Genomic DNA, 18,746 nt, shown 5'->3' on the forward strand with positions numbered 1-18,746 from the left:
ATATATATACATATAAATAAATATATAATATAAATAAATATATATATTTATATATAAATATATAAATATATAATATATATACATATATGTATATAAATTGTGAATGAGATCCGATCTATTATAAAGACTCAAACATTTGAAGACCACTTTTAAGATTTTTTTTTTTTACAGTTATAACTAGAAATTTAATTCATCCACATTTCAGCTGCAACATTCTTAAGTCAAAATTCTTATCATTGTGACCTTGATCGATCGAGCAGGTATTTAGAAACACGCAGCCTGCTCCGAGATATTTTATAAGGTGCGAAATCTGCAATGAAGGAGCGTACGAAGAGCCGTCAATCACGTTCTATTACCGGGCGCTTCGAGCCGCACACACACATTTTGGGTTCATCTGCATCGCCGCGCCGGAGCATTAATAGTAGGAGAGCGTTGAGATGTGTGACAAACCCACACAGGACCCTACGAGCGGTTGTCAACAGCAACACCTGGTACCTGGCTCTGCTGCTCCTCCTGCTGCCTCTGGGCCTCGCGGCTCCGTCTGGAGCTCCACTCCTTCAGGGCCTCCTGGGCCTCCGGGGTCAGGCAGCCCGAGAGGGGCCGGTCCCCGTCCAGGCTCTGGATCAGGCACAGGCTGGCGTACACACTGGTCAGGTAGTACCCACCTGGAAGCACACACACACACACACACACACACACACACACACACACACACACACACACACACACACACACACACACAGAGCGTATAGCTTCTAGTCGCTTTAAATAACAGCAAAAATAGTCTCAGGTAAAACGATTTAGAAGAAAATACAGCTGTGTTTTTGATAGTTGGATATGTAATGACTGTATTTGTTTTAGTTTCAGGTGTTTAACATCTAGATGTGAATTTATTAATGAGGTCATGTAATGAGAAAATGAATCAAGAAATAATTAATAATTTTTTCTGAAGAAAAACAAAATGATATGCTGGATTTCTTAGTTTTCTATGATAGTAAATTATATATAATTCCATATATTTTGCTTTTTAGGCTGTTGTATGTATAGATTTTGGTAAATTGTCACTATTTTCTGTCAATTTCACACATTATTAATAAAAGAATCGAGAAAACCAACGGAAGATTAATCGGAGAAAAAATAAATCTTGAGTTGCAGCCAAGGAACTGGCCAAGTGTAGGAGACTGAGTAAAGAAAAAAGGTAATAATCAGTTATTATTATAAATAATTATGATCCATTTTTAGGCCTAAATCGGCAAAATGTAAACAGTTAAATAGCAATAGAGTAAAAGTGTGTGGCACAATAAATGAACACATGAATGTCTGTCTCTGAACATCTACTGTGAGAATACTGGCACAAGTGAAAGGTAAGAGTCAAGGTCATAGCATGAGGAGTCAAGGTCGTATCATGAGGAGTCAAGGTCGCGACATCAGCGGTTGAGGTTGTACCCTCTCCTCCGAGCCAGGAGGGCTCCAGCAGCTCCATCATGTACTCCACCTCCAGCAGGACGTGAGGCCTGTTGCACTCGACCATCACGTAAGACAACGACGGCAGGAAGTCTTCCCAGCTCACTTCCTGTCCTGGAAAGAAACGAACCAGAGGACGTTTAAGAGTGAGACATCTTTTGTTTTATTATTTAGACATTCGAAAACAGTTTGTATGGACAGAAAATGACAAAAGAAAAAGGTATTTTTGGTTTAAAAAAACAGTTTTTCATTCTTCTTAAATGGAGTTATAAGCCTCAAAAGCAAATGTCATCTTAGTAGCAATATAAAAGAAGTTACTTAAATATTCAATTGGTGCATTCAATTCAAATAAATTCAGTCTATTTGGTATCGCCCGATATCACAAATAAAGAAATGGCCTCAGAGGGCTTTACAACCTGTACACACACGACATCCCTGACCTTTGACCTCACATCGGATCAGGAAAGACTCCCAAGAAATAGAAAAAAACCTTTCACAGGAAAAGAAAAAAGTATGACAGAGTGTGTGAATAGTTGGTGGTTGGCATGGACCATGATCCAGATCCACACACACACACACACACACACACACACACACACACACAGTCTGAAGTGTGCAGCTCTCGCCTCGTTGACCTCTATTCCTTTTACACAGAAGCCCTGGAGCAGCACATCGAGCGTCTTTGAACGCACCGCGGCCACAGCGGGACATTTCCAGTGGAAGATCCAGAGTTTTATTTTGAAAATCCCCAAAAGTGGTTCTCACCGTGCAGGGAGCCCATGGCCTTGTGCACGCACTTGCACACCTGGAGCAGCAGCAGCACCTTGTCGATGGGCGAGTGCGTCCGCCGCATCAGGACCAGCTTCTGCTTCACGCGCTCCACCTCGCGGCCGTCGGGGACGCCCGTCCGCACGCCGAGCCGCTCCATGGCGGCGTCGCCCTTCAGGCGCAGCAGGTTCCGGGCCAGCCGCCGGCTGCTGCCGTCACGCTCGTGGGACGCCGCCAGAGCTTTCTCCAGGTGGGACCTCAGAGGCCGGAGCACGCAGGAGAACATGGCCCGCTCCAGCGCCAGGTCTGAGGACACAGGGGGGGCGGGGGGGGGGGGTGTTGGTTGTGTGAGGCGGTTTTTTTCTTTCTTCTTCCCGCCAACGGAGTTGCTCGTGCATTTGTGTATTTATTTGATTTGCAGGTGGAGAGACGTGTCTGCATATCTAGAGGCGTTGGCAAGACGCCCAGAGAGGTGTGCTGTGGCATTATTATTAGGCCGAGTGATGGAAGAGGAGGGCGCTCTTCCTCTCTTTAGACATTTATTATAAACATAAACACACAGAGGACATTGTTTCTGCTGTGGAGGGCACCGGGTGTCTAATAGATGGCACGTGTGATTAAATTGGGTTTTTACCATCTGATAAAACACAGGAGAAATAATGAAGAGTAAAGTAAAGCAGCAGAATACTCTGAGTAAACTTTATAACTTTTATTACTGCTGTATTGCATCATATTGTTAATATTCTGTGTCTTTAAATCACAAAGTGTGAAAATCCTACAGTACTCTGACAACTGAAAAGCTAATATAATAATAATAATAATAAATAATTAAATTACATTTAAATTAATAATAATATTAATTAATTAATAAATACTAATTAAATAAGAATGTATAATAATAATAATTCTTATTATTATAATATGTATAATAATAATAATGATAATTACAATAATATTAATCGTAATAATAACATCCTGGTGAGACAGTTTTATTTTACAGTGAGGTGTAAAACAAAAGAACTTTGGGAATATGTTACACATGCATGCTCTCACACGTGGAAACACACACACACACACACACACACTAAGTTGGTACCAATTCTCCAGCGCACACTGTTTTCCACTCATCATCAATCCTCCTCTCCATCTCTCATGTTACCCTCCTATGTAACCCCCCCCCTCCCCCCCCCCCCCCCATCTAACTTACGATATCATTCCCCCTTGTGATTAATCATTCCCACCCTCCATGCTCTGTTTCTCTACCTCCCTCATCCCTCTCTCTTTTACCAGCTCTTTACAGTAACAGATTACATGGATTACAGCCTCGTTAGTTACCGACCAGTAACTCACCGCCGAGGAATCACTGTTTCGGCTATTGCTCATCGACCGGTAACTGATTACATTTCTCAAAGCATCCTGCTTATTTCCCTCCCTCCCTCCCTCCCTCCCTCCCTCCCCTGAATCGTGCTGCTCCTCAAGTGAGCGTGGGACTGTGATATCTTTTTATGATAAACGAGGGGGAGAAAGGAAAAAAAAGAACAAAATGCAAATGCCTCCCACCGACGCAACGAGAGATAAATGAGAAACAGAGCACAGGAAGGAAGGATGGGAGGAAGGAAGGAAGGATGGGAGGATGGGAGGAAGGAAGGAAGGATGGGAGGATGGGAGGAAGGAAGGAAGGATGGGAGGAAGGAAGGAAGGAGGGATGGAAGGAAGGATGGGAGGAAGAAAGGAAGGAAAAAACGAAGGATGGGAGGAAGGAAGGAGGGATGGGAGGAAGGAAGGATGGGAGGAAGAAAGGAAGGAAAAAACGAAGGATGGGAGGAAGGAAGGAAGGATGGATGGGAGGAAGGAAGGATGGGAGGAAGGAATGAAGTATGGAAGGAAGGGAGGATGGATGGGAGGAAAGAAGGGAGGAAGGATGGGATGATGGATGGGAGGAAAGAAGGGAGGAAGGATGGGATGAAGGATGAGAGGAAGGTATGAAGGATGGGAGGAAGGAAGGAAGGATGGGAGGAAGGAAGGACGGATGGGAGGAATGAAGGATGGGAGGATGGGAGGAAGGAAGGATAGGAGTAAGGAAGGTAGGATGGGAGGAAGGAAGGATGGGAGGAAGAAAGGAAGGAAAAAACGAAGGATGGGAGGAAGGAAGGAAGGATGGAAGTATGGAAGGAAGGATGGATGGGAGGAAGGAAGGAAGTATGGAAGGAAGGGAGGATGGATGGGAGGAAAGAAGGGAGGAAGGATGGGATGATGGATGGGAGGAAAGAAGGGAGGAAGGATGGGATGAAGGATGGGAGGATGGGATGAAGGATGGGTGGAAGGAAGGAAGGAAATATAGGAGAAAAGAAGGAAGGATGGAAGTAAGGATGGATGGGAGGAAGGAAAGCTGGGAGGAAGGATGGGATGACTGATGGGAGAAAGGAAGGACGGAAGGAATAAAGGATAGGAGCAAGGAAGGAAGGAAGGAAGGTAGCGGCCGAGCGCTCTCCCCTGATGCCTCAGCCGTCGTCGTCACGGACCTGAAACCACTCAGACACACAAAGAGCCCAAAACGAAAGAAAGAAAAGAAAGAGAGAAACGAACGTCTCCACAACAACGAGAAGAATCACACGTTGAATGCGGCGGGTTGAGTTCAGCTTTACTGACGCGGTTTATAATGAATAACAACATGTGAGCCGTGAAGGAGGCTCCAGGAGGAACGTCGCTGCTCCTGAACTCCATTCATCAGTTTTATAATCACAACAAACCAAATGATGCAGAGAGAAATGTTCTCGAGGTTCAGGAGCTCAGGAACGACAATCAGCTCGATGCTAAATTGTTATTTAAAGTGTGTAAAGTTCTCCAATTACAATTCATTTACTTGAATTGGAAAGACTTTAGAACAAGATATACTTTAGAGGATGAATACATTTTAACTAATGGCTGCATGAAGCTGGAGTTGGTTTCTGCTGCGTCGACCTCAGACAGCAAGTTGGATCGACCAATCAGATCGCTTGAGGCTCGCCATGTGATCGTCTTCTGCAGCTAAACTTACTCATTTATTTTAATGAGTGTTATTCAGATTATAAAACGAGACGAGACGGTCTGAGCTATAATTAAACATGATGTGTTTGTGATGTCTGTCAGCTGTATTCACCATGTGTGTGTGTGTGAAGAAAGAGCGCTCAGCCGCTGCCTGCCTTCCTTCCTTCCTTCCTCCAATCCATCCTTCCTTCTTTTCTCCCATCCTTTCTTCCTTTCTTGCTTCCTCCCATCCTTCATCCCATCCTTCCTCCCTTCCTTCCTCCCATCCTTCTTTCCTACAACCCTTCCTCCCATCCATCCTGCCTTACCTTCTTCCTCCCTTCCTTCCTTCCTTCATCCCATCCTTTCTCCCATCCTCCCTCCCATCCTTCCTTCTTTTCTCCCATCCTTTCTTCCTTTCTTCCTTCCTCCCATCCTTCCTCCCGTCCTTCATCCCATCCTTCCTCCGTTCCTTCCTCCCATCCTTCCTTCTTTGCTTTCTTTCTTCCTTTCTTCCTCCCATCCGTCCTGCCTTACCTTCTTCCTCCCTTCCTTCCTTCCTTCCTCCTATCCTTCCTCCCTTCTTCCCTTCCTCCCATCCTTCCTTCCTCCCATCCTCCCATCCATCCATCCTTCCTTCCTTCCTTATGTCCTTTCTTCCTCCCATCCTCATCTCCCTTCTTCCCACCCTTCCTTCCACCCATCCTCCCTTCCTTCCTCCCTCCCTTCCTCCCTTCCTTCCACCCATCCTCCCTTCCTTCCTCCCTTCCTTCCTCCCTCCCTTCCTTCCCCTCCCTTCCTTCCACCCATCCTCCCTTCCTTCCTCCCTTCCTTCCTCCCTCCCTTCCTTCCCCTCCCTTCCTTCCTCCCTTCCTTCCTCCCTCCCTCCCTCCCTTCCTCCCTCCCTTCCTTCCCCTCCCGTGTGCTTTACCTATCTCGTTCTCCGGCACCAGGGTCTCTACGGGCGGCTCCAGCTCTCCGCTGTCCAGCAGGCAGCACTTGGCCTGAGACAGAAAGAGGCGCAGACCCTGCAGGAGCTGCACGGAGGTCACAGGTGATGATGAAGAGGAGGAGGAGGAGGAGGAGGAAGCCATGGATCTGAGCGCCTCCCTCTGCGCCAGCAGGAAGTCCTGAACCATGCCGCCGAAGACGGAGCGCCGGTCCCTGGACAGCTCCTCCACGAGGCGCGTCAGCCGCTTGTCCGGAGCGAAGAAGCAGACGAAGGCCTCGCTCATGCGGTGCAGCCCGCCGCGGCCCCGGGAGCGCAGCAGCGGCGGCCGCGGGTAGAAGCGAGCCTCGTGGGCCCGGGCCGCCGCGCCCTCTGGGTCCGAAGCATCCTCCTCCTCCTCCTCCTCGTCGTCCTCGTCTTCGTCCATGCTGCTGAAGGAGCTGCAGCTGTCCAGCTCGGCCAGGGACGGAGCCGGGCGGCGCTCCAGGGCCAGAGCCGCCACCTCCACGGCCCGGTGGTCCGGCTGAGGGGCCGCCGCCGCGTTCGCAGACGCCTTGTTTGAGACAGAAGCGAGTCAGTTGGAGTTTAATTTGGTCCTCCGAGAAGCGAAGGAACGCTCCGAGAGACAAATGAAACTAGAACGGGCACTCGGTAGAGCGCATATCTTCGTATATCACAGGATTGGGCATTGAATTATGAACATGTTGGCATTAGTTGCATGCCAATTGGATACAAATTGAATGCGCTATATGGTAAAAAGAAGATTTTGACCTTTTCATGACCTTGATCTTGACCTTTGACCCGATCGATCCCAAAATCGAAGCAAATGGTCCCCGGATAATAACCAATCATCCCACAAAATGTCATGCGATTCGGTTTAATACTTTTTGAGTTATGAGAGTAACACGCATACAAATAAATAAATACACGGCGATCAAAACACAACCTTCCGCATTTTCAATGCGAAGGTAAAGATGTAAACGTGTGTTTACTTGCGGCGCGTGAACGGACATCGTGTCGTCCTCGTCCACAGAGCCTGGCGACACGGCGGGGGTTCTCCTCAGGACCCCGACCTCGGGGTGGACCCTCCTCTGTGGGATGCCGACGGCCTTCTGCAGCCTCTCCGCGGAGCCGCCGGGCAGCTCCAAGGACGAGGGCGGCGAGAAGGAGCCCACGCCCTCCAGGGACAGGTTCATGGAGGACTCGGAGAGGCGGAGCCTCATGCTGCACTTGAAGCGGTGGCGTTTATTGGAGGCGCTGTGGTTCACTGCGAGCTGAGGCTGCTGCTGCTGCTGCAGGAGGAGGAGAAGAAGAAGAAGAAGAAGAATTAGGGTGAATTCAGAAGCTTAAACTTAAAAACTGTGGGGTGTCAAACTCACTTTTCCAACGTGGGCCACATCAGCATCATGGCCGCCCTCTTAAAGGGCCGGTGTAACTTCAATATTGTATAAACTACTAAAACAGTGTTAATTAACTCTCTTTGCATGTGATTATTGTTTATTTGAGTGTAGTATTGTACTTGAAAAATAATTCTCTAATATTATGACCTTCAAAATAAAAGCACGGGATATTTTTCTTCAATTTCTTTAAGAAAAGGTGATCATGTGTCTTTCAAGCCATCAGGGGCCACATAAAATGACGCGGCGGGCCGAATTCGGGCCGCGGGCCTTGTGTTTGACACCTGTGACGTATAGGGTTTAAATTACGGTAAAATGCGGGAAAACCCCTAAACAGCGGGGGTCCTTAAACGCACCCTTCACCACTCACCATGCTGACCTCCAGCTGTAGGAAGAGCGGGTTGATGAAGCAGAGCTTGCCGGGTCGACCCGGGGCCACCGACCTCTGACCCCGGCTGCCGCCGGTTGATGCGACCGGCTCCACCGGTCCGTTCTGGATCTCTGAAGCGGTCGGCATGCTCCAGAATTCTAGTCCGCAGGGAAGCAGAGAGTTTGGATCCCAAGCGACACGTTCAACAACGCCAACACACAGAACCCTTCATCTTCCTCTTTCTCCGGCCTCTTGAACAGCAATCAAACCAAAAAAGCAATTTACTGTATACACGTGGTTGAATTTGCAGAAACCGTCGGTGAGAAAGAGCCCTTTGTGTCAGAGCCGCGCGGCGCCGCGTCTTATTCGTGTCACTTTGCGCCATCTCGAAGTCACACCTCGTCCTCTGCTGCCGGGTGAAAATAGACACGAGCTGGCAGCCGCCGCTTTGATCGCTTCCTCCTCTGCTGTTATCGTACGTTTGTTGGTACATGCACTCTTTCCGGTCGCGTACGGGCGAAGGAGCCGCCGCGCCCACGGCGACGACGTTCACGCGCCGGCGGTGTGTCGACTTCACCGCATTTATGCAAATTAGCACGAAACGCTGAGGCGGAGGGGAGCGTCATTAGTTTAGCGAGTATTTGATCCAAGAGAAATAAATGTGATTTTGAACCTGCTGATGATGCTCTATGAAATATCAGAGGGTCCCCAAAGGGGTTGCAACTCATCCCGAGGTGTGTGTGTGTGTGTGTGTGGGTGTGTGTGTGTGTGTGTGTGTGTGTGTGTGTGTGTGTGTGTGTGTGTGTGTGTGTGTGTGTGTGTGTGTGTGTGTGTGTGTGTGTGTGTGGGGGGGGTTGATGTCGGGTACCTTGTCCCAGGTGTGAGATGGCCTCCAGCTGCCGGTACGTCGTGGCTCTAGCGATGGCCTCTGGCAGCTGCAGCGGGAAGGGCAACACATCTCTGCCGACGGGAGAAAGAAATCAAATTAAACTTCTCGACGGGTGCAGAAGGGAGTTTTCTGTGTCTTCTCGTGTCCTGTTTTATTTTGAAATTCCTGTGTCCCTGCACTTCCTGTCCATTACCTGCACCTTCCCTGTGTATCTGAACCCTGTTCGTCTCATTCCCCAGTGTCGGTCCTCTCAGAGGACCCACATCACTGGGACAGGAAGTGCAGGGAGACACGAGAGATGGGGGACTTCAAAATAAAAGAGGACACGAGACACCAAAACCCCCCAGATCCTGATATGATGACATCAGGTGTGTTGCATGGCCAAAAGTATGCGGACACCTCCTACATGGTTGTTATCACACGGCCACTCTTCTGGGAATTGTATTCAACATTTTGGGGACCAGCCACATGCACTCTAAAAAGCCCAACTTCAAATGTGTTGTCCTAACACATTTTTTTAAGTTGAGTCAACATTCCTTTGAAAAAAGTTGAACGAACTCAAAATGTCAATTTCATTAATAAAGAGTGGAATCCACTTAAAATGTTAAGTTGAGAAAACTTAATATAGTGGTTTGGGCATCTGCTGAGGTAACTAAGGCCACTGCGCATGTATGTCAGTAAACACACACACATATATATATATATACAAATACATATATAAATACATATATATATATGTAAATACATATATATACTACTTTAATCTTATATTTTAAATAATAAAATAATATAAAAATATTTTCTTTAGCCCGTTTAAAATACATTGGTTTTTTATACAATTGTTTGTTTATTATATTTAGATATGGATTAGCTTTGGAAGGATATTGTCCATTGTTTAATGGCAGATTTGCTCCAGTTCAGGTTTTTGTCACTTATTGAATTAAAGGGAGCCTGTACCGTGAGAGCAAATGTTTCCCTGTATTTTGCTAAATTTATTTATTTAATTTAACAGACTATGAAGATTGAAATACTATAATACTAATGTGTAGGAGGTGACTCTTGTATGAAAGTGGTATATTTTAGTTTTTTAAATCTGCATAAAAATGTCTTTTGACTTTTAAATTGTATTGTTACAGAATGGGAAGAAAAAAACTGAAAATTTAAAAGAGGCGGTGAATATTTATTATAGTCTCTGTATGCTTGTTTTTGTGTAGAATACAGACCCGGAGGAATCTTATGTGAAAGGAGTTGAATTGGGAATACTGCAGAGTGGGTGGAGCGGGGGTGTGGTTCAGGGAACGGTGTCTGATTGTCATCAGCTGGACTGATTGGTAATCAGATTGGTAATCAGTCCAGCTGATGACGATCTGTGTTGGTTATCTGAGTCTGTCTCCATAAAGGAGCTGGACAGACAGGAGATGAGAGGACCGTGGAGAGCAGAGACACAGTCTGCTGTCGGAATAAACCTTATTACCGAATATCCCTCTGGCTACTTGTTGCTTATTGGTGCTTTAGGTGGGGGGAACCTACTCGTGACGGCTACACACCTGTCACAACCATGTTCCAAAGCTTGTTTCAAGGCCTTGATTTTGGATTCACAAAACAGAATTTTTTCTTTCTTTATGCAGCCATTTTGATTTTTAAGGATGTTGACCCTCTGCTGTCTATGTTCAAGTGTTGACACCTGGAATTCATATAGTTATGCAAACAAATGTTTAGTTATTGTTAATAAACATTTTGTGTTTGAAGAAGTTTGTTTTCTTTAACTGTTGACTTTTCCAAAGAAAACGGTGTACATTTTTAATTAATTTAAATGAAGGCAACGTTGCAAAGAATGTTGAGTGTACTCAAATAATGGGCAGTGAAATTTAGTAACAAAACATTTTAAGTTAAAAGTAAGTTCTCTCAACAAAACATTTTAAGTTAAAAGTAAGTTCTCTCAACAAAACATTTCTCAACAAAAAATGTTAAGTGCTGTTGATGTATGTTTTTAATCAAGAACATACAATTTAAAGTTTCTCCAATTTAATATTTTAAGTGTTCTGAACTTAAGTACATGAGTAGATGTAACTATCAAATGCAATATTTTAAGTAGTGTTAACTTAAATACATAAGTACGTCTGAATAGTAATGTTACGTTTGACAAACTTAAGATATCACTTTGAGTGAACTTCTTATCATAAGTTGACACAACACATTAGCCCTTAGTTGAGTGAACTCAAAAAGGCTTTGCAGCTGGTTGCCTCACTTTTTTAAGTTCTCAACTTTTTTTTTTTTAGAGTGTGGTCACATACTTTTAGTCACGCTGGGTTTCATGTGTGTGTGTGTGTGTGTGTGTGTGTGTGTGTGTGTGTGTGTGTGTGCGTGTGTGTGCGCATCACCTGCTGATGCAATAGAAGGCCAACAGTCGGCACAGGTCGGGGAAGGTGAGCGCCGAGCTCTCCAAGGCAAATGCTGGAGACGGAAGAGTGTGAAGCCCAGGAATGCAGCGCTGTGTGTATGTGTGTGTGTGTGTGTGTGTGTGTGTGTCTGTCTGTGTGTGTTTCGTACTCACTGGAGTCCTCCTCGCCGACGAAGCACTCCTGGACAGAGGAGGCACTTTTGTCCGCCGTCACTCTCAAACACAGCACCTTCCTCTGGCTGGAGCTGCACTTACACACCAGAAAGGTCTGGAAACCACCGAGAAACAAGAAGAAGAAGAAGAAGAAGAAGAAGAAGAAGAAGAAGAAAAATATATTCTCTCTTCACAGATTATTCCGGAGGAGGCACAGATGGTGCAAATATAATGTAATATATCCCATAAACATTAGTCCAAGACTCAGAGGAGCTGTATATAAAATAAAAACACCATTATCTTTGTTCAAATGACACTGATGACTAATGAGGCCAATATTCATACTCAAAAATGTTTAACTATTCCTTTCTTATGTGCTTTCACCGTTGGGGAAATGAAAGTTTGACTTGATAAAATCCCTTTTTTCCTTCCTTGTTTCTTTAAACGTTATCGTCCCGTATTCTTTCAACACGATGAGGTCACATGACCGGGGTAACCGATTGGTCCGTACCCCGACGGGCTCCCGGAGCAGGGCGTGGAGGGCGGAGTCTTGGTTGAGTGACAGCTGCAGCCACACAGGGTGCGTGAGCAGCAGGCGGTCCAGGACGCTGAAGACCCTCCGAGGGCACCCATGGGTGCTGCCCACCTCCTGCATCTGAAACACACAAGATGTTCACGTTGAATATTCAACCACCGGCAGACGGGTGTCTGTCTGTTTGAAGCTTTGCAATGAAATCTGTATTTCACACTGACTAATGTGTGTCCACGAGGTCTTTGTGACGCTCTCGTGTTTTCTTTTTGTATATTTTTGTCAATGAGTAAAGTGAATAAATGATATTTATTACACCAGTCAGACATTAGTCTTCTAAGGCGATTAGCAAACACAATGTACCATTAGAACACTGGAGTGATAGTTGATGGAAATGGGCCTCTATACACCTATGGAGATATTTCATTAGAAACCAGACGTTTCCACCTAGAATAGTCATTTACCACATTAACAATGTATAGAGTGTATTTTTGATTAATGTTATCTTTATTGAAAAAACAGTGCTTTTCTTTGAAAAATAAAGACATTTTTAAGTGACCCCAAACTTTTGAACGGTAGTGTATATACGTATATATAAATATACAGTGTGCATTTATTATATATATACAATGTGCATTATATATATAATATATATATATATATATAGTGTGCATTTATTATATATGTAAGGTGTGCATTTATTATATATATATATATACAGTGTGCATTTATTATATATTTACAGTGTGCATTTATGATATATATACAATGTGCATTATATATATAAATATATATAGTGTGCATTTATTTTTATATATTTACAATGTGAGAGGGGGGGGGTGACCCGGGGCCTTATTGGTTCAGAGCATTGGTTGTAATGTCTTTGTCTGGCCATCATTACTTCAGGCGGCTTTAGATCCTCCTGTTGTCAACGTGTTGTTGTTGTTTTCTTCCTGTCTTCACATCAACAGAACACTGAAGATCCAACATGCTTGAAGACTGTCTCCCTCTCTCCCTCTCTCCCTCTATCCATTTCTCTCTATCTCTCACATTTTCTCTCTCTCTCTCTCTACTCTCCTCACTCACTCTATCCATCTATCCGTTATCTCTCCCTCTCTCTCTCTCCCACTCTCCCTCTGTCTCTCTCTCTCCCCCCTTCTATCCATCTATCCTTTTCTCCCACTTTATCCCTCTCTCTATCTACCCCCCCCCCTCTCTCGCTCTCCCTCCCTTTCTCTCCCTCCCTCTCTCTCTCTTTCAGCTGCTACATGTCACACTGTGTGGGCTGCCGGCGAACGCCTGTGAGCGTAGCAGCAGATGGTTGCCATGGCAACCTGGGCCTACACATCCTACAAGGCATTCCCACTCAGTGAAACACCAATACACACACACAAAAACACACACACACACACAAACACACACACACACACACACCTCAAAAAGGGTTGACAGGTTTTTCTCCGGGCTACAGAGGTGTTTTATTTTATTTCTCGGATGCTTTTTTTCTTCTTTCTTCTTCTTCTTCTTCTCCACAAAATAAAATCTGAAAATAAATAAATAATAAAGTGCGGGCGTCCTCCCTCACGTCGGAGCTCCAAAGTTAATTCATGAGCGATGACATGCCGCCTGCTCCAGCCACATCACAGGAAGCATTTGAATATTGTTTTTATTCAATAACACATTTGAATGTTTCTCATTTTTCATCACCGCCTGCGAGTCATTACATAACTCCTCTCTCCTCCTCTCCTCCTCCTGGAGAAGCAGTTACCTGAGGGGTTAGGAATCAAGGACGGCAGGTATTTGTGATAATGATGATTCTGGCATGCTGAACATTAGAAAACGGACGGTTTCCATTTTTAGCTACCAAATAAGAGTAATTAACATAAAGCTTAACAAGGAGAATGTGATGTTTACTGTATAGACGGTGTGTGTGTGTGTGTGTGTTGGACATATACTTTGATACTCACTAAGTTTCCTTATTGTTGTGTTTTTTTTGTTTTCTGCTTCTGACAATCACTTTACATCTTTATCTGTGTCGGTCAAACTTTTCACTCTGCAGTCACACTAATATATTTGTGATATATTTTTTAATGTGTAACATTTTTGCTGTCTGTGTTTATTTTGTATAAATGTAAAAAGTGGTTCCCTCTGATTGATGAAACCAAAGTCCCACAGTTGGTTGCCAATTCCTCGTACATAATAAAAAATATTTTAAAAAAGAAGAAGCTGCGAGTGGGCCTGCGGGGTCACCTCATTGTGTATCTGGAGACACACACACACAAACACACACACACACACACACTTAAAAGGCTGTAAGACGTGCAGAAAAGAGCGAGAGGGAGCGAGACCCAGGTCCGCCTTTTATATAAAATGCAACGCTGCCCACACACACACACGCATGCACACACAGAGAAAGAGTTATGTAATTCCCACTGAGAAGGAGAAACACACAGAGAGATGGAGAAACAGAAGAGAAAGATAAAAGAAAACGTGATGAAAGAGAGAGAGAGAGAGAGAGAGAGGGAGAAAAGGCTGAGGAATGAAAGCTAGGAAAGGAAACCACAAGTCGAGACTGGAAGCGTGATAAGCATGAGGCGACACACACACACACACACACACACACACACACACACACACACACACACACACTGTATATATCTAACAAGGTGTTTCTGCACCTGAGGGCAGCAGCAGCAGCAGTGAGGACTAACAAGTGGACGAGGAGACGGTTAGGGCACGAGGAGGAAGGGAGGATGAAGGGAGGAGAGGGAGGGAAGGGAGTGCAGAGCCCAGGACGGAGAATCTGAGGGGTGGTCGAGGAAAGAAAAAGAAAAGCTTAAATGTACGTTCCCTCTTCTGGAGGGGGGGGGGGGGGACACGCTCAGGGGGAACCGGCTCGTACGGGCCAATCAGGAGCGAGCGTTTCTAGTGAAGAAACCCCGACGACAGTTTAAACCTTTTATGAGCAGAAGAGATTTGGGGAAGGAGATGCAAAAGTGGACAGAAGGACCGGCCGCCATGCTGGCCGAGCGAGTGATGACGGACGGAGGGAGTGACTCAGAGAACGTTACATAACACACAGCAGGGGCCGTACGCCGTGCATGTGTACGCTCAGGCCTGGGAGAAGTAGAAGGAGAGATTCACCCTGGAAGACGTCACCAGACGTCACTCATCCCACCTGCGCACGTTGTGGGAGGAGTTTAAGCCGACCAAAAAGGGCGCGAGGTGAAGGGGGAGTGAAACTGAGGTCTGAAGAGGAGGATGATAATAAATGAACAGTGTAGGATGAAGAAGATCACCGGGCAGTCTGGTGCAGATGGACAATATGGTGGCGTCCAGATTGGTCCACCTCCAGACCAGCGCCCCCTTTTGGTTACAGATAAGAACAACAGCCCCCCCCCCCCCTCACAGGGGATCAGTGGTTTCTACCATGTGTTGATGAATATCAGTTTGTGAGAAGAAGAATCGCCTTGAAGAGTCTCGATCGGTTTAATTAGCCGCCGCGACATCGACTCAGGTGTTGGGGCAGGAAGTGAGAAAGGGGGCGGGGCCTAAAAGGGCTGTGATCCCATATTGCATGATGTTCCCCTAGTTTTTCTTCCACTTTTTAAATTGATTTTTAACTTATTTTAAATGCTCCTTGAAACACGTTTTTTGCATTGTTTCATTCCATTTTTTTTTTATGTTTACGGTTCGATTTCTTATATCCTGCATTTTTTGGGGGATTCTGCAAAAATACAGTTTGATGCAATAGAATGCAAAACGTATGAATACATGAGTAAATACACGTGTCCCTGAAGTAACACGGCAGTGGGGCGACCTCCCTTAACCGAAGCCGAAGAGGGGACCACTGGAAGAAGTTCCCCTAATTTAGTTGTCTGTTTTTAATTTATTTGGTTTTTAATTTATTTATTTATTATTTTCCATTTTATTTTTTATTTTAATATATACTTTTAAATGTAATATTGGTTTCTTGCTATTCCACTTGTTTTGCTTTGACTCTCTGTGGAGCACTTTGTAAACATTGTTTTTAAAGGTGCTATATAAATAAAGTTATTACCTTCGCATTGAAAATGCGGAAGGTTATGTTTTGATCGCCGTGTATTTATTTATTTATTTATTTGTATGCGTGTTATTCGCATAACTAAAAAAGTATTAAACCGAATCGCATGAAATTTGGTGTGATGATTGGTTATTATCCGGGGACCATTTGATTAGATTTTGGGATCGATCGGGTCAAAGGTCAAGGTCATGAAAAGGTAAAAATCTTCTTTTTACCATAGCGCGGTCAATTTTTATCCAATTGGCATGCAACGAATGCCAACATGTTCATGATTCAATGCCCAATCTTGTTATATGCGAAGGTATGCGCTCTACCGAGTGCCCATTCTATTTATTATTATTATTATAGTGAATCGGCCTCTACTCAGGCATTTCCTACATTTCCCAGAATGCCTTTCAGCAGCCTCCACATGCACATGAGCTTGCATCCAGCTGAGCATGTTGTGTAGAGGGTGGCGGCCATAATGATGGAGCTACAAGAGCCACGAGTGAAGAAACACCGGGCTTCACGCCGCAATGCATTCTGGTCTCTTAGGACGCAGCCAGGAGGAGAAACGAATATCTCTCTGCCTCTTCCCGAGATTATTTCTAAAATAAAATCGCCTGCGCCGCTCATCGCGTTGTCGAGCAGTTACCCAAGACTAAATAAGTCTGGAGACGGTTGCGGAGGCTCCTGAGAGATGCATGCGGAGGAGGGAGGACGAGGAGGAAACCCAATCCTCCACGACATGGGCCCGCCCCCCTCGACACCGAGCTGATGGGGGCCACACACACACACACACACACACTCCGAGGAGCGACTCAAGAGTCCTCACCGCAGTCCTCCTCCAGGAATGCGAGCTCCAGATGGCGGTGGCGTGCACTTTGCTCTTCGTCACATCCTCCATACGCTTTTTCCATCTGGAGATTTATGACGAGCGGCCAGTTAACACACAGCGCTGTCAGTTCACACCTTTTTACCTTCGCATTGAAAATGCCGGAAGGTTATGTTTTGATCGCCGTGTATTTATTTATTTATTTATTTGTATGCGTGTTATTCGCAAATCTCAAAAAGTATTGAACCGAATCGCATGAAATTTGGTGGGATGATTGTTTATTATCCGGGGACCAGTTGATTAGATTTTGGGATCGATCGGGTCAAAGGTCAAAGGTCATGAACAGGTCAAAATCTTTCGCAGAACTCAAAAAGTATTGAACCGAATCGCATGAAATTTGGTGGGATCATTGTTTATTATCCGGGGACCAGTTGATTAGATTTTGGGATCGATCGGGTCAAAGGTCAAGGTCAAAGGTCATGAACAGGTCAAAATGTTCTTGAATCGCCTGAAATTTGGTGGGATGATTGGTTATTATCCGGGGACCATTTGATTAGATTTTGGGATCAATCGGGTCAAAGGTCAAGGTCAAGGTCATGGAAAGGTCAAACTCTTTTTTTACCATAGCACGATACATTTTGTCCAATTGGCATGCAACTAATGCCAAAATGTTCATAATTCAATGCCCAATCTTGTGATATGCGAAGGTATGCGCTCTACCGAGTGCCCATTCTAGTTTTGTTGTGCTTTATTTAGTTTATTCTTACCCTCTTTCATTCTCGTAAAGATTTGAATATTTTTTTTATATTCATGTGATTGGCAATATGACCATTATCTTCTTATCGCGATATCTCAAGGAGCACGTTAAATAACCACATGGTCTTGTTGTGACTTAAATACTTCATAAATGAACAGTATTTTCTCATCTAATTAACTTATAATAATATTATTTTATCAATTTAGAGTATCACGATATCTGGATATATGATTTATTCACAGATGGATTCTATTAAAAGAAGATAAACTATCAAATTGTTTAATCTTTCACATGTTATATGTTGCTCACGAAGAATAATCTGAATATTTGTAGGTGTCTGGCTCTTGCACCGCCACATGACGCAGTAATCTTTTCATCCAGTGTGGAATATGTTTATACTATTCACCTCAGAAAATCAATAACCTTATACTGCCAGCGTGTATTTCCTTTATTTTACTCTTTTAATGCGTTAAACATGCATTTTTGCACCGTAAAGATAACTTAATAAAATGTTTTTATTAAAATAACATTTCCAACATGCGTTTAAACCTTTCTCTGTAACGACAGGATCCCAATAAGTATAAATACATTCATAAATACCACCTGTTTTTTTCTCAATACAATTGTCATATAGTTTGTGTCAAAATATCAGATTTTACATATTTTGTGATCTCTGAAATTTCAAAAAGGGTTAAGCAGAGTTTACGTGTTGTATTTGGAGCCTGATTCTACCTCCCATGTACAATGTTTAACACTATTGTGGTCAAATGCATGTATTTTTAGTTTTTTAAGAACAAAAAGAGATGATGATTTCTGATAAAGCTGCGATGCTGGTGAACAGCGGTACGTTGGGACTGAATATGAAGTTATTACCTTCGCATTGAAAATGCCGGAAGGTTATGTTTTGATCGCCGTGTATTTATTTATTTATTTGTATGCGTGTTATTCGCAAAACTCAAAAAGTATTGAACCGAATCGCATGAAATTTGGTGGGATGATTGTTTATTATCCGGGGACCAGTTGATTAGATTTTGGGATCGATCGGCTCAAAGGTCAAGGTCAAAGGTCATGAACAGGTCAAATTCTTTCGCAGAACTCAAAAAGTATTGAACCGAATCGCATGAAATTTGGAGGGATGATTGTTTATTATCCGGGGACCAGTTGATTAGATTTTGGGATCGATCGG

General features: G+C 44.4%; 1 protein-coding gene across 1 annotated transcript in view; it reads right to left on the reverse strand.

Moving 5' to 3' along the window:
• rin1b (Ras and Rab interactor 1b) overlaps positions 1–12,052 on the reverse strand; it is a 14,602-nt gene extending 2,550 nt beyond the window's left edge. Inside the window, exons 1-10 of the mRNA XM_056442959.1 lie at positions 11,909–12,052; positions 11,398–11,512; positions 11,225–11,297; positions 8,823–8,914; positions 7,955–8,112; positions 7,180–7,470; positions 6,170–6,740; positions 2,230–2,538; positions 1,447–1,578; positions 496–665 (exon numbers count right to left, since the gene is read on the reverse strand). Coding sequence (XP_056298934.1) covers positions 496–665; positions 1,447–1,578; positions 2,230–2,538; positions 6,170–6,740; positions 7,180–7,470; positions 7,955–8,112; positions 8,823–8,914; positions 11,225–11,297; positions 11,398–11,512; positions 11,909–12,052 — 2,055 coding nt within the window. The remainder of the gene's footprint in view (positions 1–495; positions 666–1,446; positions 1,579–2,229; positions 2,539–6,169; positions 6,741–7,179; positions 7,471–7,954; positions 8,113–8,822; positions 8,915–11,224; positions 11,298–11,397; positions 11,513–11,908) is intronic.
• Between the last annotated feature and the right edge of the window lie 6,694 nt (positions 12,053–18,746).

This window comes from Pseudoliparis swirei, chromosome 21 (genome assembly GCF_029220125.1).
Source record: "Pseudoliparis swirei isolate HS2019 ecotype Mariana Trench chromosome 21, NWPU_hadal_v1, whole genome shotgun sequence".
Taxonomy (NCBI): Eukaryota; Metazoa; Chordata; class Actinopteri; order Perciformes; family Liparidae; genus Pseudoliparis; species Pseudoliparis swirei.